At 43.8% G+C, this 25,736-nt stretch overlaps 1 protein-coding gene across 1 annotated transcript in view; it reads right to left on the bottom strand.

The window, feature by feature from the left end:
• tmem170b (transmembrane protein 170B) overlaps positions 1 to 25,736 on the bottom strand; it is a 60,411-nt gene that overhangs the window by 8,602 nt on the left and 26,073 nt on the right. Inside the window, exon 2 of the mRNA XM_063069378.1 lies at positions 11,003 to 11,173. Coding sequence (XP_062925448.1) covers positions 11,003 to 11,173 — 171 coding nt within the window. The remainder of the gene's footprint in view (positions 1 to 11,002; positions 11,174 to 25,736) is intronic.

Genomic DNA, 25,736 nt, shown 5'->3' with positions numbered 1-25,736 from the left:
GAATTGTCTTACTGCGATACTTTGCTACTTCTCTATATTAAAAAAAAAATCTCTTACAACATTATCTTAAGCATTGCAAGAACTATCCACAAGTTTGGAATTGTTTTTTTCCATAAAATGGAACATTCAGAAGTCAAGAGCCTCAGAGTCAGGCATGTTCCACCACTGAATTGGGGGGGGGGGGGGTGAAATCCTTAACCTTCAATTCACATTCCTGCACTAATACCATGTTTGAATTCCCTCAGTATCTGCACCTGAAAACAACTGTAAATGATCACCAAAATTTAAAAAAAATGTCAAGTTTGATTTCCCTAAACAAAATAAAACTCTCTTACCCCAAAACAACCACACAATAGAGCTTATGTATTCACTACAAATAAGGCCATCATCAACCACTACTATGTATCCTTCTCTATACTTCAAGGGGGTGAGAGGGCAGGGAAAGGAAATACCCTCTTCTCCAACTCCATCCCACAGATGGCGATAATGCAGCATATTGGACTGAGATGGGTCAGCTGGTCGAATGAGGTCAGAAGAACAACCTTGTGCTCAATATCAGCAAGACCAAGGAACTGATTGCAGAATTTGAGAAGGTGAAGTAAGCAAACACTATGTGTCCTCATTAAAGGGTCTGCAGCGGAAAGGGTGAGCCCCTTCCAGTGAGATGGCAATAAACTTGAACTTGAGGTTCCTGGTGTCAACATCTGAGAAACTATCCTGGGTCCAGCATGTAGTTCATACATTAAAACAAAATGGGAGAAGGAAGGAGGGATAATAATATCTGAGGAAGACTGGACAATAATATGGAGGTATCAATGGAAGTGTACCAGTTCACGGAAATGGAGGGAGTTCGGGTGGAAAAACCTGACAAGGTACTTTATTACACCCTCTCAGAAAACTCATTATGATAGTAACCTCCCCCCCGCCCCCCCGGAATTGTGGAATCAAAATGCAAACCACCATCATATTATCTGGGAATGCTCCGTTATCAAAGACTATTGGCGTGGGATACATAATGCCCTACAGGACATCTTTAACTGTTATCAAAGACTATTGGCGTGGGATACATAATGCCCTACAGGACATCTTTAACTGTGAAGAACAAGACCATATATTTTAGATATATACCTCAAGAATGGTTGAAAAGAGATAAATATTTAATGAATGTACTGCTGGTGGCTGGTAAAAAGACCCTTACCAGGAAATGGTTATCACAGGAGAGCCCAACTTTTAAATGTATGGATGGAACTTTACAAAATGAAGATAACAGCACCTGTTAATCATAAGTTAGAACAATTTTATTCATACTGGAAAAAATGGTTTAACTACATAACACCTCACAGGCCTGATTTTATTCTCACAAGTCAAGTTCTTTCTTTCCTCTCCTTTCTATAAGTGCATACCTCAGATAAATATTATGTGGAGATTTGTGACAAATATGATGATATATATGTACAATATCTGAAATACATCTTATGGAAATGTTTGTTTGTTTATGAAATTCAATAAAAATAAATTACAGAAAAATGTTTAAGGAGATTGGGCATGTCAAAGACTGAACTTTCTTTGGAGGGTAAGCATTCTGACAAGTTGCATCAGAGCCTGGTATGCAAATGCCAAAGCACAGGAATGCAAGAAACTACAGAGGGTGGTGGACTCAGCCAGTTCCAACATGGGTACAGTTCTCCTCACCATTAAGAGCATCTTCAAGTCAGAAGCATCCATCATCAGAGCCTGGTATGCAAATGCCAAAGCACAGGAATGCAAGAAACTACAGAGGGTGGTGGACTCAGCCAGTTCCAACATGGGTACAGTTCTCCTCACCATTAAGAGCATCTTCAAGTCAGAAGCATCCATCATCAGGGACCTCCACTATCCAGGCCAAGCTCTCTTCTCAATCATTCAGGAAGTACAAGAACTTGAAGCTCAAGATAAAACAGCTTCTTTCCCATTGCCATCGGGTTTTTGAACAGACCTGTAAAATCTTCCACGACCTCAGACCTGAAACATCGACTGTACCTATTCCTAGAGATGCTGCCTGGCCTGCTGAGTTCACCAGCAACTTTGATGTGTGTTGCTTGAATTTCCAGCATCTGCAGAATTCCTGTTGTTTTTGTTATATTTTATTTTGCACACAGGTATGTTTGTTTATGTTAATTTGCAACTGCCATCGCTTTGTTTGGTGCTGTGCTGCATTATGCAATTTAAACACGTCAATCACAGCAGCACTTTAAAATTCTGGATTTGTCTTGTAATCTCACAAATTACCTTGGCAAGGATAATTATGATATGGCATCAGCCACTTAATCCAAAGTCTCTGAGGTTCTAGTCACCAATATTTAAAAAAATTGGCCTTGAATGAAGTCCATTCACTCCTTAGCTCATGGTGATGGTATTCAGCAGAATCTTTTATCCAAAGTGGTCAGAAGGTGGAAATCACAGCATGGGAAGCAAGTGAATCAATTATCACAGAGGTATTTAGGGAATAAGTAAATAAAACAAACTAACAACTGTGCAGATGCAAACAGCATCTCAAAGTTAAGATGGTACAGATAAGTGGCAATTCTTTGCACGTAGCTCCGATGAGAATTATTAAATATTCCTGTTACAGCTGAAATCCACAGTCACAGCCATGGGTGCTTCAGTAAGAAACATTGTTTTAAGATGACTTTTTAAAAAAATCTATCAATCCTCAAATTGGTGGACCCCGGATGGCAGATTCAGGACACAAGTGTAGTTTCCCTTTAAGAAAACAGAAACAGGGAAGGCACTCTGGGCTACAAGTAGGATTGGAATGCAAAAGCCTTAGACCCCCTACTCCTGACTATCCCGCTGGTGAATGGACAGTCTCTAGACAATAAAACTGAAGACCTTAGGGCAAGATTGCAGTACCAGAGGGACATCAGAGACTGCTGTCTACATTGCTTCACAGAAATATGGCTCGCCCCTGACTACTTTGGACATAGCGCTGCAGCCAGAGGACTTCACTATCCATTGAAAAGACAGGTCTCCTTTTGAGTCTCCTAAAGGTAATGGAGGTGCAGTATGCTTTGTGATCAACTCCATCATGGTGCACAGGGCAGTTCTACTTCAATCCTGCTCACCCAACCTGGAACATCTAGCAGTCATGTTCATCCATTTTATCCACCATCATCCAGTCAGTGGTGTGCATTCCACCTCTGGTGATCATCAGCCAGGCACTGAGGCAACTGAGCACTATGATCAACGTACACGAAACAGCACAACCTGATGACTTCCCTATCATTGTGGGGGATTTCAACCAGGCCAACTTGAAGTCGTCTCTGAACAGCTACCACCAACACATCACCTGTGGAACCAGAGGAGCCAACACACTTGACCACTGTTACACCACCATTAAGAACGTGTAACACTCAGCTATATTGGCTCGTATATGTCTAGGGGAAGTCCCGCCCAGCACCAGCCTGAACACTTCCCGCTGAGTCGGTTGCTGTACCACTGCCACCCGAATCAATCCCACACATCAATCATCAGCCAGCACACACAGTACGTTGTACCAAGTACACTTTATAGATATTACTAAGTCTATGAAATTAATATAAGTGCGATACAGAAAAGGAAGTAATGGGGAAAAAAGGCGCCAGACTTATCACAGTCCAAGTTCTTCGTGCGCAACCGTTAGAGCTCAATCAATTCCTGATGACTACCTGGATCCTGTTGACTCGCAGCTCGGGACCACCCGGAGCGATCGACCAGAGCCTTTTCGCACATCCGCCGTCCTCTCCGTCTCTCCTCCGACTCCCCGCCAAAAACCCCCGTTCCCAGTCATATGATACAGCATCATCACCCGAAGAAACGATAACATAAACACCCATTGGCTAATAGCACCCTGCTATCTGTATTAACCCAAGCAAATGTCTAGCTAGAGACTTTCTCAGCATTTAACATAAGATAGAAACCATTTTAATCCACATACGCAGCAATTTCAAAGATTATCATAACAAAGAAGCCATTTTAAATTTAACATACAAAAAAGAGACCCCGTACGCTCTCCCCCCACCAAATAAAAGTCATGCCCTCATGACGTTAACAGGATTCACCAGTGCTCTTTGCAAAACAAAACCCAACCCAGGTGCATAAAGCAGTGACATAACTTCCCAGGGCTGTAGAGATCACACCCTGTTCTCCCGGCGCTGTAGAAGTCAACCTCTCCAGGGGTTGCCTACTCGTCTGAGACCTATGTACTTCCTCTGCTGACTCTTCCGGTTCAGACACCCCAGGCCTACCTGTCAGACTCTCACCCTCACGGGGACCCCTTGGCACCTGTGAGCCCTCTGCCTCAGGTTCTGGCTCCACCCTCTCCTCCCCCAATCCCGGCTGTATTACAGGCGGCTCTGCAACACCCTCCCTCCTCTCCCCTAACTCAGTGAGGGAAGGGCCAGGAGCCTCTTCTCCCAGCACTGGGGAATCAGCGAACGGAAACAGGTACCACACGTCCGAATCATCGTCTTCCGATGACGTATCCCTTCTCGGGGTGGGGACTGGCCCCGTCTCTTTCGCAGTGGGCTCTTCCCTCCCCCTGCACCCTCGCAGAGACCTCATACTAGCCATAAACTCCCATTCGGGCTCTGGGTCTACCTACACCTCTCGACCTAGAAGCAACAGGTGGTTCCGATGGAGTACCTTGACAGGCCCCTTCCCATCCTCGGGTCTCACCCAGTAAACAGGGAGATTCGGCATCTGACTCTCCACCACATAGGAGGTGGCTGCCCGACGATCCACCAACTTGTGTTTACCAGGTAGTCCTAAATTCCGGATAAGGACTTGGTCTCCCGGCAATAGCTGGATGAACTTTACTTTCTGATCATACCTCTTCTTATTGCGCTGATTCTGCTTGGTTGCCGCCGCATCAGCCAACTTGTACGCCCTTTTCAACTCTCTCCTCATATCAGACACATACTTCAGATATGGCTTCGAAGTTATTTCACCCGCTTCAGTTCCAAAACACAGATCAATGGGCAACCTCACTTCCCGTCCGAACATCAGATAATAGGGTGAGTACCCGTAGCGTGATTGCAAGTACAATTGTAACAGTGAACCAAATGGCCGATGTGCTGACTCCACTTACTCTTCTGTCCGATCTCCAAAGTGTCAAGCATGTCCAGCAGGGCCCAGTTAAACCTCTCGGGCTGAGGATCACCCTGCGGATGATAGGGGGTGGTTCTGGATTTCTCAACCCCAAGCATACCCAGCAATTCATGGATAAGCCTGCTCTCGAAGTCCCGTCCCTGATCACTATGGATCTGCTGGGGAAGGCCATAATGAACAAAGTACTTCTCCCATACACCCTTGCCACTGTAGTCACTTTCTGGTCCTTAGTAGGAAAAGCCCGTGCATATCTAGTGTAGTGATCCATGATGACCAAGACATTGGCGGTGTTGCTGGTGTCCAGCTCAATAGACAGGAAATCCATACACACCAGGTCCATGGGTCCCGCACTCTGCAAGTGGGACAAAGGAGCCGCCTGCTCAGGCAGGGTCTTCCTCTTGATGCAACAATTACAGGTCTTACAGTATTCTTCAACCTCCCCCCTCATCTGGGGCCAGTAAAACCGGTCCTTAAGTAACCCATAGGTCTTTTCTACCCCCAAGTGCCCGGAATCATCACGTAGTGCCTGGAGCACAGTCTTCCAATACTTCCCAGGCATGACCAGCTGCCAGCACTGGGGGTGGTCCGGGGGCGACGTGACCCAGTACAAGACTTGGTTCTTCAGCTTCAACCGAGGCCACTCTTTCAGTAGTAGGGGAGTGGAGGCGTGCTTTGCCTTCTCCACCTGGGCCATATCCCGCTGTCTAACCGCATACCAGATAGTGCCAATGCTCGGGTCATCATGCTGAGCCGCCCCCACTCCCTGGGGGCTCAACTCCGGCAGCTGCCTGTTCCTCAGAGCAGTCAAATTACAGTAAACAGTGGTAGCGCGTCATCGTCAACCCCCAATTGATCCACTGCCTGATCCGGCTCCATCGGGGCTCCTGCTTCTCCGTCGCTCCCGACTTGACACATGGCCTTCACTCCCGGGGCAGGGACACTCTTCCACTCCTCAGCCGTGCCCAACTCGTCATGTGCCTGACGAGATAGAGCATCTGCATCGATGTTCCGACTCCCCGGCCCGTACTTCAGGCTGAACTCATAGGCAGACAAGGCCGATAACCACCGGTGCCCAGTAACGTCCAGCTTTGCAGAGGTCAGGATATAAGTGAGGGGGTTGTTGTCAGTTCTCACCTCAAACTGGGCCCCCTATAGATAGTCACTCAACTTGTCCACCACCACCCATTTCAACGCCAAGAACTCCAGCTTGTGAGTGGGGTAGTTTCTCTCAGATGGCGACAAGCTCCAGCTGACAAACGCCACCGGCCTCAATCCATTGCCCTGTTCCTGGTACAGGACAGCCCCCAGACCCTCGTGACTGGCATCAGTGTGTAGAACATACGGCTTCCGGGGATCAGCAAAAGCCAACACCGGGGCCTGTGTCAGTGCCCTTTTTAGAGATTAGAACGCCTCTTCACATTGAGCATCCCACCTTGATCCAAAGGGCTCCCCCGGGTTCAAGTATCCTTCTACCTCTGGCCCTCAGTCTCCCTTCCTTTTCTTCTCCACAGGTGGATAACCACACAACAGTTGGTTCAATGGGTGACTCATTTTCGCATATCCTTTCATGAATCACCGGTAATACCCACAGAACCCCAAAAACAAGCGTAAGGCACTCACATTCTGGGGTCTCGGTCAGGTGGTTACTGTGGCTATCTTAGCCGGATCAGTGGCCACTCCATTTCGCGATATTATGTGCCCGACATAGCTGACCGACGTCTTACAGAACTGACATTTATCCAGGGAAAGTTATAACCCTTCCTCCTTCAGCCAACAGCACCTTCAGCAGCCGCTTCTCATGTTCCTCCAACATAGATCCAAACACTATCAGGTCGTCTAGGTAGACCAATACCTCCAGCAAGTTCATATCCCCCACTGTCCTCTCCATGAGCCACTGGAAGGTGGCTGGGGCCCCCGATATGCCTTGGGCATTCATTCGAACTGGAAAAATCCCAGGGGGCAGATAAAGGCCGTCTTCTCTTTATCAGCCTCACTCATCGGAATCTGGTAATACCCACTCCGCAAATCCAATACACTAAACCACTGCGTCCCAGTTAAACAGGCCAATGCGTCTTCCACCCTTGGGACCGTATACTGGTTGGGAACAGAGTCCTATAGTCCACGCACATGTGTACCTTCCCATTTTTCTTCCTTGCCAACACTATGGGGGACGCATAGGGGCTTCGGGACTCCGCGATAATCCCTGCATCCTTCAACTGCCGCACATCTTCCACATCTGCTGGGGCCAACCGCCGCGACCTTTCTCTAAACGGGGTGTCATTGGTCACCGGGATAGTGTGACGAGTGCTCTTGGAACATCCCACATCAAACTTGCCCTGAGAAAAGACATCCCCTAGCTTCAGCATCTTCTCCACCAGCCTGCTCTTATACTTCGGCGGTACAGGGGAGTCTTTAAAATTAAAGGCCTCCTCGGTCAGCCCCCCTACCCCCCGCCCCCGTTCTCCAATAGTTTTCCTCCAGTGGGTCTCACGGGGGCACTAAACGTCACCGTAACCGGGAACAAGTGCGCAAGGGGCATCCTGCGCTTAAAGGTGATCTCCCTCTCCGTAATGTTCCTTATCACCCTTATCCACCGTGCCTATACAGCTGAGGGCCTCTGCAATTCAGGTCTCACCAGTGCCCCAGCCGGGAACCGGGACTCCCCTTCCAGGTCGTCTGGGGCGTCTACTAGCAGGGCCTCACCCGCCGGTACTCCGGGGAATCTGGGGGTCCCCATCACTAATGCCACCTCCCCTGGCCGTACACCACACTATCCCTCATTTGCACTCAGGATCCTGCCCCTAGGGGTCACCCACTTCTTCGAACACCACTCGAAACACTGGGTGTACCGAGAGGGTCTCCAGAAAGTTCTCCCACGCCTTCTCCTTACAGGTTCCCAAGAGCTGTCGCACCAGAGGGGAGTTAATCCCCATCAGCAGGGCAGCGCCACCGGTTTCCACCGGGTCCGGACAAACCAACACCAATGTCTCAAGGGCTTCTGACACTCCCACATTGCCCTCCGAGAATTCCAATCTCACTAACAGGTACCCATTGTACGGGTAATCACCGTCACCTATGCCCCAAATCTCCAGTGCATTAAATGGGGTTACTGGCAAACGCTTCAGATATTTGTTGTACAACGACCGGTACAGTAAGGTAACCTGCAATCCTGGGTCAGGGATGGCTTTTGCAAAGATTCCCCTATCCATAGGGACACGCTGGAACGGGGTCCCACCAGTCCATCCAGAATAAGGGCTTGTGCTTTCGGGGGTTCCATGGCTGCTTTCTGGGAACGTGTTCCTCCTAAGACTCCAGTCCATTCCCTCATTGAGCCTCTCCTAAGTTTCCCGACACCTCTCCCTTCTTAGTGGCCCAGGGGCCCTCCCTCCTCAAAGCATCTTGTCTCTCACAATCCCTCCTCAAGTGACCCGCTTCCCCACAGCTGTAGCACACCCCCGGCCACTCACATTCCCGCCAGAAATGCCCCTCTCTCCCACAGTTATAGCACATGCTACCCGCCACCTCTCTCCTCCCGGGACGCCCCTCGAAGGGGGTAATCCCCCGTCCATCCCCTCAAGCGGTGGGGTCCCTCCCCCCCGGGACCCCTTGGATTTCTCTGTTCTCAACCCAGCTACCACCTCCTGAACCGCTGAAGACCGTCCCCGGGGATCCGAGCCCCCTTTACAGCCCAAAGCACTCTCCTCCTCCCACACCTCTCTAATCAGCTGCCCGAATGAAGGAGGGCGGCTCCTCTTATATGACTGCTGGATACTCCAAGCCACCCTGTCATCCTCCCAGGAACTGTTACATATCTGACTCATCCTCAACTTTGCCACTTCGTCCGCCTTCACTACTCCTCAGCGCCGCAACCCAGTAAGCTTTCCTTCCAGCCGGAAAATGTATTCTGAGATCTTTTCCCCTCTTCCCTGCCCCATTTTTTGAAACTCCACTAAAAGTCGCCAGGGATCTCCTGACCGTCCAAACACTTCCTCCAAAGCGTCCAAACACTCCGACAGGGAAGCCGAAGGCCGTTCCGCTCTCAGCTTGCAGACTACACTGGCCGCTCCGCCCCTCAAACTTTCCACCAATCGCTGTCTCTTTTCCTCATCCGAAACTGACCACGCCTCTAACAACTGAGACGTATTCTCAATCCATACCTCGTAGTTGTCCTCCTCTTCCAGGGTAGGCGTGGCTTCTGAGAAAATTCTCAGCTACGGGCAGGGCCCCTCAACCCTTCTCACCAGGGTGGTAATGGCATTGCTGTTACTTTGCCTAATCTAACAGGTTTCTTTCTTAACTCATGTCCCCGAGAGACAATATTCTGCTACAACTACTAAAAGCATTAAATAAGCCTCCCACCATTCTCATTTTGTCACTATTAAATACATTTTTAAAATCCTTATCAACCTTGTTTGCTAATAAAATTATCTTGATTTTCATTTCTTTATGTTAGTACTTCTCTGTACAACTAACCCTGATGAGGAGGAAAGGACCTATCACCAGAAATCCAGAGGAGATAACTTTATTTCCCCCATCATTGAAATGTTCCCACGAACTATGGACTCACTTTCAAGGACTCTTCACCTCATGCTCTCGATATTTATTATCATTTATTTTGTATTTGTACAGTTTGTTGCATTTTTGCACACTGGTTATACATCCGCCCTGTTGAGTGTGGTCTTTCATTGATTCTATTATGGTTCTTGGATTTACTGAGTATGCCCAGAAGAAAATGAATCTCAGGATTGTGTATGGTATAGATGGGTTGTATATGGCACAGATGGTATATTTACTTATATATAGAATATTTTGAACTTTGGATTGTTGTTAATTGACTATAGTTGGAATTGTAACTTATTATATGGTGGTTAAGCAATTTAAGAATCTGGTGCTTTGCTACTTTAATAACATTTAGCCCAAGAATAAATTCACCTGTTATTTCTGTTCTTGCTCAGACAGGAGTGCTTTTACTTCACTGATTCGGTTTCTAAAACTCAAGTTTATACTCCTCTCAAGGGCTTATCCCCTCCTTCATAAAATACTCCTCCATGCTAACTTCTCCTATAGACTCTGTTCCTGCAATTCTACCCTTTGTCAGGATTTTCTCCCTATTCTCACCAGATTTAGAAAGGAGGACAGCAGAAACCCATAGGAAAAGTCAACCATCTGGTCTGGGTTTGGATTCATGCCTGGGCCAGACCAGCAAACTTGTTTCTCTCGAAGACATACTGTATATACCAAATTTAACAATTTTATTTTCAAAATCCAGATTATTCACTGTCTTTGGGGGTCTGAACTAACAGTCTGGGTTACAGTAATAACCATTTATACTCAATTAATTCTTTCCCCAAGCTCTCCAACCTATCTTTATTCCTCAATCCTTTGAAACTTTCTTCTACCACCACCACCTTTATTATTAGAGTCCCATTAATTTCCCTAACCCCCAATTACACTTCATACCCCTCAAATGCTTAACTCAGTTTTAAATATCAAGATTAGAGGGGCAAAGCTTCAATTTTCAAAAGAGAACTGTGTTAATGAAGTCAGAAAGGATCTAGTTGAATTGCTTAATTTCAAAGGAAGATGAAAGGCTTCCTGCCAACTGGCTTTTCCCACATTTGATAGCTTAACTAATGACACAATTTCAAAAACTCCAAAAATACTAACATAGATTTTAACCAAACTGAGAATGGCTCAAGCACTCTTAAATGGAAATCTATGGTAAGCCACAAGTGGAAAATCTCCGGGGACAAACCAAAGAACTTACACAAATTTTTGCTTAAAATCTTCAAAACACATTAACATACAGCATGAAAAATTCCAAGATTTAACTATCCAGATACCAAAAGGCACTGCCCAAATCTCAAGTACTTACTTGTGATCATTCCTCCTGTTATGGATGCCAGGAAGCCCACAACTATGGCTATCACAGATATTAATCTGCCCTGCTTGTGTCTTTGAAGCATTACAAACATCAGGAGACCAACGGCACCATGAACGAAGAGGGAGGAGAAGAGGGCCCAGAGGAAAACCCAGTACCACATCTCTGTGAAGAAAAACAAATAAGACAAATGAAACAACTGAAATAAAGAGGGGATAAATTCAGGAGTTGGCACTCTCTAAGAGGGCAGGGCCCTGTTTTAAAATCAGCTTGGAAAATAAACTAATTCACCTTTCAAGGGAAGTGCAAGCCCAAATTAGGTCTCCTTCCGAAGAAATTTATTCTATTAGAGGCAGAGTAATGCAGCACGAAACCAGGCCCTTTAGATCAACTCATCCAAGCTGAGCAAGGTGCTAAACTAGTCCCACTTCATTCTACACTTTTCCTATCCATGTACTTATCTAAAAGCCTTTTAAGAGTTATTATTATACCTGACTCAGCCACTTCCTCTTGCAGCTCATTCCATATACACACCGCTCTCCTTGTAGCCCTTCAAATCTCAGAAATCTTTCCCCTCTCAACTTAAAAATAAATAACACACATACACACACAATCTTGTATGTGAGAGGGCCAGGTCCCAAGCCATGGCATCGTCTGATCTGAGCTTGTGCGCTCCACTGGGGGCAGTTTGGCGTCGCATCCAGGCTGGAGACAGTGCTGTTCCCCACGCTCCCCTACTGTTTAGGGGACAAGCTGTATTGTGGTTGACATGGGTAGCTAATTAGGTAACAACAGTAGTTAAAGAATATTTCAAGACTATAGGGAAGTTGCCCAGCGGTCAGAACGAACATTAACATAGAATGCTCTCTCATCCAGTTCCGGTAAAATGGCAGCATGTTTGACCACAGCAGCTTCTAATGGGTCAACAAAAGGTGCAATTGTCCTTTTTAAATGTTTTTTTTAAAATGACTACAAGGTCCTTTTAGACATTAAGAACTTAAAGTATTGCAGGTCTTCCCCATCAGCGGATTGCTTGTTGGCGGAAAAAATGAAGAAGCTGCGCGTCTTGCTGCTGCCTGAGTCGAATAAGGCTTACAGTTTAATAGCGAGTCGCTTTTCTTGTGATTGCAAGACCCTTTTGGACATTGTCAATGGGGTATACCACAAGTCTGATTCACTGATTTATTGGCAGAAAACAGGGGTGGATGGCCTTGGTTGTAGCAAGGACTAAACCTCAAGTCACAGTGCTGCCAGTCTCCGTGAAGAGAGGGGCGAAGCCGGTGTGCTCCACCAGGAGCGGTGTGGCGTACCATCCAGGCAGGAGTCAGTGTTCACGTGGCAGAAGAGAAGCTGTATTGTGATCGAATGCAGATTTCTGTGGCCTTTATGGACTCAGGGTCTGGACTTTCTTTCCCCCCCCCCCATGTGGTTGTATCTTACTGATAAAAACCAAAAGGGTGCAATGGAAAGTAATCAATAGAAAAAAGGGAAAAAGAAGTTAGTTTTTAACCCAGGGGGTGATGATCGGAGTTTACTGCCTGAAAGACTGGTAGATGCAGAAGGTATCACCATACAAGTAGTAATTAAGGACCCTTACAAATCCAGGGCTAGAAAGTGGGATTACACTGGCTCACTTGTTTTCATCCAATATGGAATATAGGGCAAGTGGTCTCCATGTCAAAGATTTTGTATGATTCTTTGACATTGCATGCAGGTGAACGTGCCAGGAGCTGCTAACCTGTCTACTGAAAAGTGCTGCAAAAATATAAATAACCATTTAAATCAGTTGTTAACCTCTCAGGTTTTCAAAAGGACGAGAGCAAGTGTTGCTAAACCACCACTTAGTCAATGACTGGCACTATGCCGTTGCATTTCATTACACACACATCTTGAAGTGCAATGCAGGCAGTGTGACAGAGCGGCAAAACTTTTCTTTTTAGAAAAAAAACAACCTGCATGCAAGGATAAATTTCCTCCCACTGTGCTCAAATCGAGATTATCTGGAACTTCACCTAAAGGCTGTAAAACAAGTAGTCAATTTTATAAATGTACCAGAAAAAGGTAGTTTTAATTTGGTAAAAGACTGATGAACTTTTCTCCCCTGCAGGTGTCTACAAATTAGGTGTTCCTAGAAATCTTAACATTCAAGAGATGCAGTCATAAAGGGTGGCAGTACAACTGCACAACTAGTAATTCCAACAACCCAGGTTCAGTCCTGCCCTCCATTATTGTGGGTGTGGAGTTTGTACATTCTTACTGTGACTGAGTGGCTTTCTCCCACATTCTAAAGACACAAGCCGGTAGGTTAATTAAATCATAACTTGCTATTGGCATGTGAGTAGCAAAATCTGGAAATATCGATGGAAAGGTAAGAAGAATGAAAATGGAATTTAGGTGGGCAATTGATGAACCATAAAGACTAGGTACCTGAATGGCCCCACCTCCATTCTGTATGACATTTCACATGTAACATCAAACATCCAACATTACTTAGAAGACCATAGAATAACAAAGCAAAAGGGGGTCACAAGAGCATGGGTAGCCAATTAGGTAACAGCAGCAGTGAAAGAATCTTTCAAGACTATAGGGAAGTTACCCAGGAGTCAGAACTATGATTAACATGTTTTGCCCCTTGGCCCTGGAGTAACACTGTCTCATTTAGCTGTATTCATAGGTATTCATGTATGGTGGAATGACAATTAAACTTTAAACTAATAGAATTGAAAAAAAAAATTCCCTTGAGGATTGAGACTTCACTGTACTGGACACAATTTTCAAACCTGCAGATGGCAAGACTTGGAAGCATTGCAAACTCTCAGAACAGCAACAGACCATGGAGAAACAGACAGGTGCAAGTGAAATTCAGTGTGGAGAAATGTGAAGTGCTGTAATTTATAGGAAGATGAGAAAAGGTGATTATAAATTGGAAGAACCAATTCTAAAATAAGTATAAAACAAAAGATCTGGGGTAGATCTGTGAAAAAATATGGGACTCACAGGCTTTATAAAAAAAAAGCTGCAGAGAACAAGAGCAAGGGAATCATCATAAACCTTTACAAAGTCCTACGTCTGCCACCAATGGAATATTTTGGACTGCTCAAGTTACAAAGATTGTCAAAGGTACAGAAAAGGATTTTTCAAATTCTAGGGACAAGGGATACAACCTTATGGAAAGCATACAGTATTTCTAATTATAGTAGCTTAAGGGGGTCCTGCATGTCATCCAACAGTCCAAATATCTACAGGCGTATTGTTTAAAGTATCCAGACCCAGACTGGTTATATCACAGTCTAGGTCAGCAATCTGAATGTGCAGGAATGAAAGATGCTGCAGAGTGTAGTTATCATACCAATTTATCATCAGCATACCCCTCCTCAGATCTCCAAGATTGAAGATTCAAGTTTGTCACATCCACATCAAAACATACAGTGAAATGGGTCATTTGTGTTACCAACCAATACCCGAGGGTGTGCTGGGGGCAGCCCACAAGTATCACCACACATTCCACTGCCAACATCGCATGCTTGGCAAAACAACACAGAACAAGCCCCATTCCTTCCTCCCACACACAGTCCTTTAATTACAGGATGGACCTCCAGCTAACACTGACTCAGGCCTACAGACACAGGGCTTCTTTCTTTTTCAGTATTTTTATTAATTTCTTGCATAAAAGAATACACAGTACAGTAGGATATATATATTGATTACAATAAATTGAAGTCACAGATCAAGTGTAATTACCCCATATCCATGCAAATTAAATTTAAACATAATATTGAAAAGAAATAATTTTATTATACAAAAATCTAAACCCACTACCAGAAGAGAAAACAGCTGTTTGGTTTAAAAAAGGAAAAAATCCTTAACATATAGTAAAACATATTATTAGCCTAATAGCAAATCAAAGATTTTGAAAATAATTCAAAAAAAGTCCCCACAATGTTAAAAAATCTTGTCTAGGAAAGGAAAATTAGCCAAGGAAAAGTCGGGGGGGGGGGGAAGAGGGGCATACCTTTTCTTAGAGATGATTATTTTGCAGCACAATTGAGAGCTGTGATATGTTGGTGCAACCCATCATATGATGCTCAATGGAAAAACATTGAGGAGAGGATATTTTTCATCCCCATACAAGCAATTTTGGCTGATAACCTATAAAGGTAGATAAATAGAACACAACATGCTGGAGGAACTCAGCAGGTTGGGCAGCATCCGTGGAAAAGAGCAGTCGACGTTTTGGGCCGGAACCCTTCGCCAGAACTGTAGGGGGAAGGGGCAGAGGCTCCATAAAGAAGGTGGGGGGAGGGTGGGAAGGAGAAGGCTGGTAGGTTCCAGGTGAAAAACCACTAAGGGGAAAGATGAAGGGGTGGGGGAGGGGAAGCAGGGAGGTGATAGGCAGGAAAGGTGAAGAAAGAATAGGGGAAAACACAATGGGTAGTAGAAGGAGGCGGAACCATGAGGGAGGTGGTAGGCAGCTGGGGGAGGGGGCAGAAGGACATAGGGATGGGGGAAGGGAGGGGGAGGGTATTACCAGAAGTTGGAGAATTCTATGTTCATACCAAGGGGCTGGAGACTACCTAGACGGTATATGAGGTGTTGCTCCTCCAACCTGAGTTTAGCCTCATCATGACAGTAGAGGAGGCAGTGTATGGACATATCTGAATGGGACTGGGAAGCAGAGTTGAAGTGGGTGGCTACTGGGAGATCCTGTCTGTTTTGGCGGACGGAGCGGAGGTGCTGGAAGAAGCGGTCCCCCAATCTGCGTCGGGTTTCACCGGTGTAGAGGAGGCCGCACCGGGAGCACCGGATGCAATAGATGACCCCAACAGACTCACAAGTGAAGTGTTGCCTCACTTGGAAGGACTGTTTGGGGCCCTGAATGGTGGCAAGAGAGGAGGTGTAGGAACAGGTGTAGCACTTGCGCTTACAGGGATAAGTGCCAGGTGGGTTTCTATGCACATAGAATTCTCCAACTTCCGGGAATTCCCTCCTTCTCCCTTCCCCCATCTTTATGTTCCTCTGCCCCCTCCCCCAGCTGCCTACCACCTCCCTCATGGTTCCGCCTCCTTCTACTACCCATTGTATTTTCCCCTATTCTTTCTTCACCTTTCCTGCCTATCACCTCCCTGCTTCCCCTCCCCCAACCCTTTATCTTTCCCCTTACTGGTTTCTCACCTGGAACCTACCAGCCTTCTCCTTCCCACCCTCCCCCCACCTTCTTTATGGGGCCTCTGCCCCTTCCCCCTACAGTCCTGACGAAGGGTTCCGGCCCGAAACATCGACCGATCTTTTCCACGGATGCTGCCCGACCTGCTGAGTTCCTCCAGCGTGTTGTGTTCTAGTATTGCTTTGACCCCAGCACCTGCAGATTATTTTGTGTTTAAGGTACATTAATACTATTGATAATCCATAGGTGAAATAGACTCTTAAAATATGGAAAACTATTATAAAAGAATACAAACTAGATGGAGATATTGCAGTTCTTAAATGGTGTGCATATGACTCGGATTTTACGCCGAATAAACTGGATGCTAGATTTAAGGACTGGACAACTAAAGGAATAACAGTTTTTTGCAATATGATGAAAGAAGGAACATGGTTCAGTTTTGAAATGCTTAAAGAGAAACACTTTTAGAAAAACAAGACTTTTACCGGTATCTACAGATGCGATAGTATGTTAATAGGAGGGTTAAAAACTGTAACCAAGGAAAGTACATGTTTGATAGAGCTATTTAGAAAAGCATATAATTCAGATAACGGTCGTAGAATCATTTCAAGCATGTATAAGGGTTTGTCAAACACATTCGACTTCATACTTTAAAACAAAATGGGAGAAGGAAGGAGGGATAATTATATCTGAGGAAGAATGGACAATAACATGGAGGTATCAATGGAAGTGTACCAGTTCACAGAAATGGAGGAAGTTTGGATGGAAAAAAACTTAATATATTTTGTTACACCCTCTCAGAAATCACTTGTGAGTCTGTTGGGGGTCATCTATTGCATCCCTGTAACCCCCCCTGTTTGCTGGAGAAATTGTGGAAATCAAAATGCAAGCTATTTTCTGGGATTGCCCCGTTATCAAAGACTATTGGAGTGGGATACACAATGCCCTACAAGACATTTTTAAAATGTGAAATACCCTTGGAAAGTAAGACCATATATTTTAGGTATGTACGTCAAGAATGGTTGAAAAGAGATAAATATTTAATGAATATACTGCTGGTGGCTGGTAAAAAGACTCTTACCAGGAAATGTAAGATTGAAGGGAAGAAAGCAATGATGATGGAGACAGCGACCAGAGAACTGGAAATGAATACCAATGAATTGATCCACTTGACCCGAAACAGGAGTGTGTGGGCCATGGCAGTCAAAGCTCAAACTGGGCATGACCAGGAAATGGTTATCACAGGAGAGCCCAACTTTAAACGCATGGATGGAAATTACAATGGACATTTACAAAATGAAGAAGATAACAGCATCTGTTAACCATAAGTTGGAACGATTTGATTCATACTGGAAAAAATGTTTCAACTACATAGCACCTCATAAACCTGATTTTATTCTCACAATCAATGAATATATTGTAAAAAAAAAGATTACTCCCTACTTGTACATAATTTTCTCTTTTTGCTTGTTCTTTCTTTCCTCTCTTTTCTATAGGTGTATATCTCAGATAAATATTATGTGGAGATTTGTAGCAAATATGATTATATGATACATACGTACAATATCTGAAAAACATCCTATGGAAATGTTCGTTTGATGATGAACTTCAATAAAAAATAAATTACAAAAAATTTTGTCTTGATTCAGAAATTGAACGGCGAATCTTCTCTAAATTTAAGCAAGACATAATATCCTGTAACCAACGAGTATGAGTAGGTGGAGTGGCATCCTTCCACTTAAGCAACAATGCCCTCCTGGCTATGAGAGAAATAAAGGCTAAAACATGCAGATCATGTGTCTCCAAAATAATATCATTTCCTCCAACAATACCAAATAAGGCTGTCAAAGGATTAGGTTTAAAATTTACTTTAAAAAGCACCGAAAAAGTTTGAAATACTTCCTTCCAATATTTTTCAAGACTCAGACAAGTCCAAAACATATGGATTAGTGAAGCTTCTCCATTATTACATCTATCACAATAGGCAGATATATCCGAATAAAAACGAAACAGTGGGCTCTATGAACCACTTTAAATTGTAGAAGGGAATGACGGGCACATAATGATGAAGTATTAAACATTTAAAAATTGCATTCCAAGTGGCCTCAGAAATTGAAATCTGTAAATCTTGTTCCCAAAGATTTTTAATTTTATCTAAAGGAATATTTCTCATTCCCAACAAATATAAATATTAGATATCGATGCATAATGGAAGGGTTTCAAATTAAAAATTATATCAAGTAAATTTTTATCTGGACTTTCAGGAAATGTATGTACCTGAGAACACAAAGAGTCTCTGATTTGTAAATACTGAAGAAAGTAAGTTCTCGGGAAGCTATACTTAACTGACAGTTGTTCAAATGAAGAGAGACTGTCTCCGCCAACAAATCATGAAAACATTTAATACCCAATCTATTCCACTCTTTAAAAACTACATCAGACATAGAAGGTTTTAAAAAAGTTAGAAAAAATGGGACTGGAAAGTGAAAAACTCAATAAACCAAAATATTTTCTAAATTGTACCCAACTACAAAATTATCAGTTAAATTACTTAAAGATAAAGGAATTGAGGATCCGAGAAGAGAAATGATAAAAAATTTATTAACAGAGTTAGCTTCCAAAGAAACCCAGACCGGACAGTCCTCTCGATTAATATAATATAACCAAAATGTAAGATTCTGTATATTGACTGCCCAGTAATAAAACCGAAAATTGGGTAAGGCCAAACCTCCATTCTTTTTAGCTTTTTGAAGATGAACTTTATTTAAATGAGAAATTTTAGCTTTCCATATATAAGAAGATATAATAGAATCCAAAGAATCAAAAAAGGATTTAGAAATAAAAACAGGAATGGCCTGAAATAAATACAAAAATTTAGGCAAAATATTCATTTTAATAGAATTGATTCGGCCAATCAATGATAAAGAGAGGAGTGACCAATTTGATAGCACCTTCTTAACATAATTCAGAAGTGTAAAAAAATTTTCTTTAAAAAGGAATTTATAATTCCTAGTAATTGTTACGCCCAAATAAGTAAATTGATTTCTTACAATTTTAAAAGGAAGGTTAGTATTAACTAATACCAAATTATTCAAAGGAAAAAGTTCACTCTTATGAAAGTTAAGTTTATATACTGAAAACTGACTAAAGCAGGAGAGTAAAGAAAGTAGAGAAGGTAAAGAAGACACAAACACGAGGAAATCTGCAGATGCTGGAAATTCAAGCAACACACAAAGTTGCTGGTGAACGCAGCAGGCCAGGCAGCATCTCTAGGAAGAGGTACAGTCAACGTTTCAAGCCGAGACCCTTCGTCAGGACTGGCGAAGGTAAAGAAGACTCCACATTAGGAATGTAGAGCAGAAGGTCATCAGCATAAAGAGAAACTTTGTGGGTAATACCCCTCCTTAAGATGAGTATCACCACACATTCCACTGCCAACATCGCATGCTTGGCAAAACAACACAGCACAAGCCCCATTCCTTCCTTCCACACACAGTCCTTTAATCACAGGATGGACCTCCAGCACCAGCTAACACTGACTCAGGCCTACAGACACAGGGCTTCAATGTCCCCAGCAGAATCACAGCACTCGATGTCCCCAGCACTCAACTCTGGTCAATGGGCTTTGAATTCCAGATTTGCAATACATCCTCTGGCCTCAGCCCTCAGCATCAATCATAGTACATGTTGATCAATGAACATCAAATCTCAAAATCTAGAATCTCTGATGGCTGGATTCTGAACACTAGGCCTCAAACTCTGGTCTCATTGAACTGCGCACTCGGGGTCATCAGAACTCATTCCTCCTTCCTGCATGGAACTCTTAATTCTAGAAACTGCAGACATCTCTATGACCTGGGGGTGGAGGGGGAATGGAAGGGGAGGGGGTTGTCCCCCACCTGCTGTCTGCTGATCTGACATCTGACCACACGTCTCATGTTTGCGCAGGGTTTTGTACTCCAGCCTGAGCTCCAATTCCCCATGTCCATAACACATAGGAGCAGAAGTAGGCCATTCGTCCTACCCAGTCTGCTCTGCATTCAATCGTTCTTCCAATCATCCCCACTCCCCTGCCTTCACTCCATACTCTTTGATGCCCTGGCTAATCAAGAACCTATCTATCGGTCTTAAATACACCCAGTGACTTGGCCTTCACAGCTGCTCATGGCAACAAATTCCACAGATTTACCACCCTCTGACTAAAGTAATTTCTCCGCACCTCAGTTCCAAATGGAAGTCCTTCAATCCTGAAGTCGTGCCCTCTTGTCCTAGAATCCCCTACCATGAGAAATAACTTTGCCATCTCTAATCTGTTTAGGCCTTTTCACATTTGCAATGTTTCTTTGAGATTCCCCCCTCATTCTCCTGAACTCCAGGGAATACAGCCCAAGAGCTACCAGATGTTCCTCATGTGGTAACCCTTTCAATCCTTGGAATCATTTTTGTGAATTTTCTCTGAACCCTCTCCAATGTCAGTATATCCTTTCTAAAATAAGGAGCCCAAAACTGCACACAATACTCCAAGTGTGGTCTCATGAGTGCCTTATAGAGCCTCAACATCACATCCCTGCTCTTATATTCTATATCTCTAAAAATGAATGCCAACATTGTATTCACCTTCTTCACAATTGACTCCACCTGGAGGTTAACCTTTGGGAGTCCTTGTGCAAGATATCCCAAGTCCCTTTGCATCTCTGCATTTTAAATTCACTCCCCATCTAAATAATAGTCTGCCCATTTATTTCTTCCACCAAAGTGCATGACCGTACACATTCCAACATTGTATTTCATTTGCCACTTCTTTGCCCATTCCCCTAACCTATCCGTCTGTGTCCTCAACACTACCTGCTCCTCCACCTATCTTTGTATCATCAGCAAACTTAGCCACAAATCCATTAATACTGTAGCCCAATTCATTGACATACATCGTAAAAAGCAGCGGTCCCAACACCAACCCCTGTGGAACTCCATTGGTAACTCCAGAATAGGATCCCTTTATTCCCACTCTATTTTCTGCTGACCAGCCAATGATCCACCCATGCTAGTAACTTCCCTGCAATTCTATGGGATCTTATATTGCTAAGCAGCCTCATATGCGGCACCTTGTCAAAGCCTTCTGAAAATCCAAATACACCACATCTACTGCATCTCCTTCATCTACCCTGCTTGTAATTTCCTCAAAGAATTGCAGTAGGTTTGTCAGACAGGATTTTCTTTTCAGGAAACCATGCTGGCATTGGCCTATCTTGTCATGTAATCCATAATCTCATCCCTAACAATCAATTCTAACAACTTCCCAACCACTGATGTCAGGCTACCAGGTCTATAGTTTCATTTCTGCTGCCTCCCACCCTCAGACCATTAAGCTTCCTGAGCACCTTCTCAGTCATAATTTTCACTGCACAAACTTCACTTCCCTGACACTCTTGAATGTCTGGTATACTGCAGATGTCCTCCACTGTGAAGACAGATGCAAAATATGCAATCAGTTCCTCTGCCATCTCTGCATCTCTGATTATAATATCTCCAGCGTCATTTTGTATTGGTCCTATATCTACCCTCTACTCTCTTTTACCCTTTATATACCTAAAGCTTTTCGTATCTTCTTTGATAATAGTTGCCAGCTTCCTTTCATAATTCATCTTTTCCTTCCTAATGACCTTCTTAGTTTCCTCCTGCAAGTTTTTAAAAGCTTCTCAATCCTGTATCTTTCCACTAGCTCTGGCTTCCTTGTATGTCCTCTCTTTTGCTTTTACTTTGGCTCTGACTTCACTTGTAATCCACAGTAGTGTTCTTCTTCTCTTTGAAAATGTCTTATTTAGAATGTATGTGTTGCACTTCCCTCATTTTTCACACAAACTCCAGCCATTGCTGCTCTGCTATCCTTCCTGCAAATGTCCCTTTCACAAGATCACACAAGACAAAGGAGCAGAAATAGGCCATTCGGCCCATCGAGTCTGCTCCGCAGCTCCCCCATGAGCTAAACTATTCACCCATCTAGTTCCAATTTACACACATCAAAGTTGCTGGTGAACGCAGCAGGCCAAGCAGCATCTGTAGGAAGAGGCGCAGTCAAACGTCGACTGCGCCTCTTCCTACAGATGCTGCTTGGCCTGCTGCGTTCACCAGCAACTTTGATGTGTGTTGCTTGAATTTCCAGCATCTGCAGAATTCCTGTTGTTTTAGTTCCAATTTACGGCTTTTTCCCCAGATCCCTTGATACCCTGACTAATTAGATACCTGTCAATCTCCTCCTTAAACACCCTCAATGATCAGGCCTCCACAGCTGTATGTGGCAACGAATTCCACAAATCCATGACCCTCTGGTTAAAAAAAATTCTCCTCATCTCTGTTTTAACTGGGTACCCTCTAATTCTAAGACAATGGCCTCTTGTCCTGGACTCACCCACCAAGGGAAACAACCTTTCCACATCTACTCTGTCCAACCCTTTCAACATTCGAAATGTTTCTATGAGATCCCCTCTCATTCTTCTATACTCTAGTGAATACAGTCCAAGAGCTGACAAACACTCCTCATATGTTAGCCCCTGCATTCCAGGAATCATCCTCGTAAATCTTGTCTGAACTCTCTCCAACATCAGTACATCCTTTTTAAGATAGGGGGCCCAAAACTGCACACAGTATTCCAAATGAGGTCTCACTAATGCCCCATAGAGCCTCATCAACACCTCCTTACTCTTATACACTATTCCTCTTGAAATGAATGCCAACATAGCATTCGCTTTCCTTACCACCGATCCAACTTGGCAGTTAACCTTTAGGGTAATCTGCACGAGGACCCGCAAGTCCCTTTGCACTTCCGAGTTTTGAATTCTCTCCCCATCTAAATAATAATCTGCCTGATTATTTCTTCTTCCAAAATGTACGACCGTACATTTGTCAACAATCTCATCTGCCATTTTTTTGCCCACTCTCCTAAACTGACTAAGTCTCTCTGCAACCTTTCCGTTTCTTCAACATTTCCTGCTCCTCCACCTATCTTGGTATCATCCGCTAATTTAGCCACAAAACCATTTAATCCATAATCCAAATCATCAATATACATCGTAAAAAGAAGCGGCCCCTACACCGATCTCTGCGGAACACCACTAGTAACCGGCAACCAATCAGAATAGGATCCCTTTATTCCCACCCTTTGCTTTCTGCCTATCGGCCAATGCTCCACCCATTTCAATATTTTCCTATAATTCCATTGGCTCTCATCTTATTAAGCAGCTTCATATGCAGCACCTTATCGAAGGCCTTTTGAAAATCCAAATACACAACATCTACAGCCTCTCCCTTGTCAATCTTATTCGAGATTACCTCAAAAAATTCCAATAGGTTGGTGAGGCAGGATCTTCCCTTCATGAAACCATGCTGGCTTCGGCCTATCTTGTCATGCACCTCGAGGTATTTCATAACCTCGTCCTTGAGGATTGACTCCAATATCTTTCCAACTACCGATGTCAGACTAATAGGTCTGTAATTTTCTTTTTGCTGCCTCCCTCTTCTCTTAAATAGCGGAACTACATTTGCGACCTTCCAGTCCCCCGGAACCATGCCAGAGTCTATAGGTTCCTGGAAGATCATTTCCAATGTTTCCACAATCTCCAAAGCCACCTCCTTCAGAACTCTTGGGTGGACCTCATCCGGACCGGGAGACTTATCTATTCTTAGTCCACTTAGCTTCCCAAGCACTTTCTCTCTAGTAATCTTGACTGTACCTAATTCTATTCCCTGATACCTCTGGCTATCAGGTATATTGCTCATGTCCTCCACTGTGAAGACTGATGCAAAATACTCATTCAGTTCCTCCGCCATCTTTTTGTTATCCATTATAATTTCTCCAGCATCATTTTCAATCGGTCCCGTATCTACCCTTGTCACTCTTTTACTCTTCACATATTTAAAAACTCTTAGTATCTTATTTTTTATGTTAATCGCCAACTTCCTTTCATAATTCATCTTTTCTTTCCTAATGACTTCCTTCGTTTCCTTCTGTAAGTTTTTAAAAAGTCTTCCAGTCCTCATTTTTCCCACTAATTTTTGCTTCCTTGTACGCTGTTTCTTTTGCTTTTATTTTTGCCTTAACCTCTCATTCGCCACATTTGCGCCATTTTTCCATTCATGATTTTCTTTTTTCTTGGAATATATTTTTCCTGCATTTTCCTTATTTCTTGCAGGAATTTCATCCAATTCTGCTCTGCCGTCCCTCCATTTAGCTTACTTTTCCAATCGACTTGGGCCAGTTCCTCTCTCATACCACTGTAATTTCCCCTGTTCCACTGAAATATCGATACACCTGATACCAGCTTCTCCTTTTCACAATTGAAACTGAACTCAATCAGATTATGATCACTACTTCCAAGGGGTCCCTTTACCTCCAGCTCCCTAATTGCTTCAGGTTCGTTACACAGCACCCAATCCAAAACAGCCGGTCCTCTGGTGGGCTTCTGGACAAGCTGCCAAAAAGCCATCCTGTAGGCATTCTACAAACTCCCTCTACTGAGATCCATTACCTTCCTGACTTTCCCAATCCACTTTCATATTAAAATCCCCCATAATTATCTTGACATTTTCCTTCTGACACGCTTTTTCTATTTCCAGCTGCAACTTGTAGTCCATATCCCGGTTGCTGTTTGGAGGCCTGTATGTAACTGCTATTGGTGTCTTTTTACCCTTGCCATTTCTTAATTCTACCCATAAGGATTCTACCTCTTCTGATCCTATGTCCCTTCTTTCTATTGATTTGATATCGTTACTTACCATCAGGGTCACGCCACCCCCTTTACCTACCTTCCTATCTTTCCTATACACTGTGTATCCTTGGATATTCAGCTCCCAAACACATCCATCATTTAGCCATGACTCGGTGATGGCCACAATGTCATATCTTTTAACCTGCAGCTGTGCAGCAAGGTCATCCGCTTTATTTCTAATGCTGCGTGCATTTAAGTACAGTACATTTAGATCAGTATCTGTTGCCGATTTTGTTATATTTCTATTTTGCAGCAACTTATCCTGTAAATTCACCGGCCTGTCCTTCTTGCCATCTTTGCTGCACAGTATTTTTGAATTATTTCTATTTTCCTCTTCCTCGACCCTAACACCTTGGTTTCCTTCCCCTTGCCAACTTAGTTTAAACCCTCCCTAACAGCTATATTAAACAATCCCGCCAGGATATTAGTACCTTTTGAGTTCAGGTGTAATCCATCTTTTTTGTACAAGTCATACCTTCCCCAAAATAGATTCCAATGATTCAAGAATTTGAAGCCCTGCCCCCTGCACCAGTTACTTAGCCACACATTCATCTGCTTAATTCTGCTATTCTTGCCATCATTAGCATGCAGCTCAGGCAGCAATCCTGACATTATTACTCTGGAGGTCAGGCTTTTCAATTTTCTTCCTAGCTCCCAGTAATCATCCCTGGATGATTTCCAGTCATCTTCGGCCAGTTCCCCTCACATGCCAATGTAATTTCCTTTATTCCACTGAAATACCGACACATTGAAATTTGAGAGAGGAAAAAAATAAAATCCAATGTGAACTCAATTATATTGT

Source organism: Mobula hypostoma, chromosome 17, assembly GCF_963921235.1.
Source record: "Mobula hypostoma chromosome 17, sMobHyp1.1, whole genome shotgun sequence".
In the NCBI taxonomy this organism is placed as follows: domain Eukaryota; kingdom Metazoa; phylum Chordata; class Chondrichthyes; order Myliobatiformes; family Myliobatidae; genus Mobula; species Mobula hypostoma.
The sequence above is the reverse complement of the archived record's forward strand: the minus strand, read 5'-3'. Positions and strand labels throughout refer to the sequence as shown.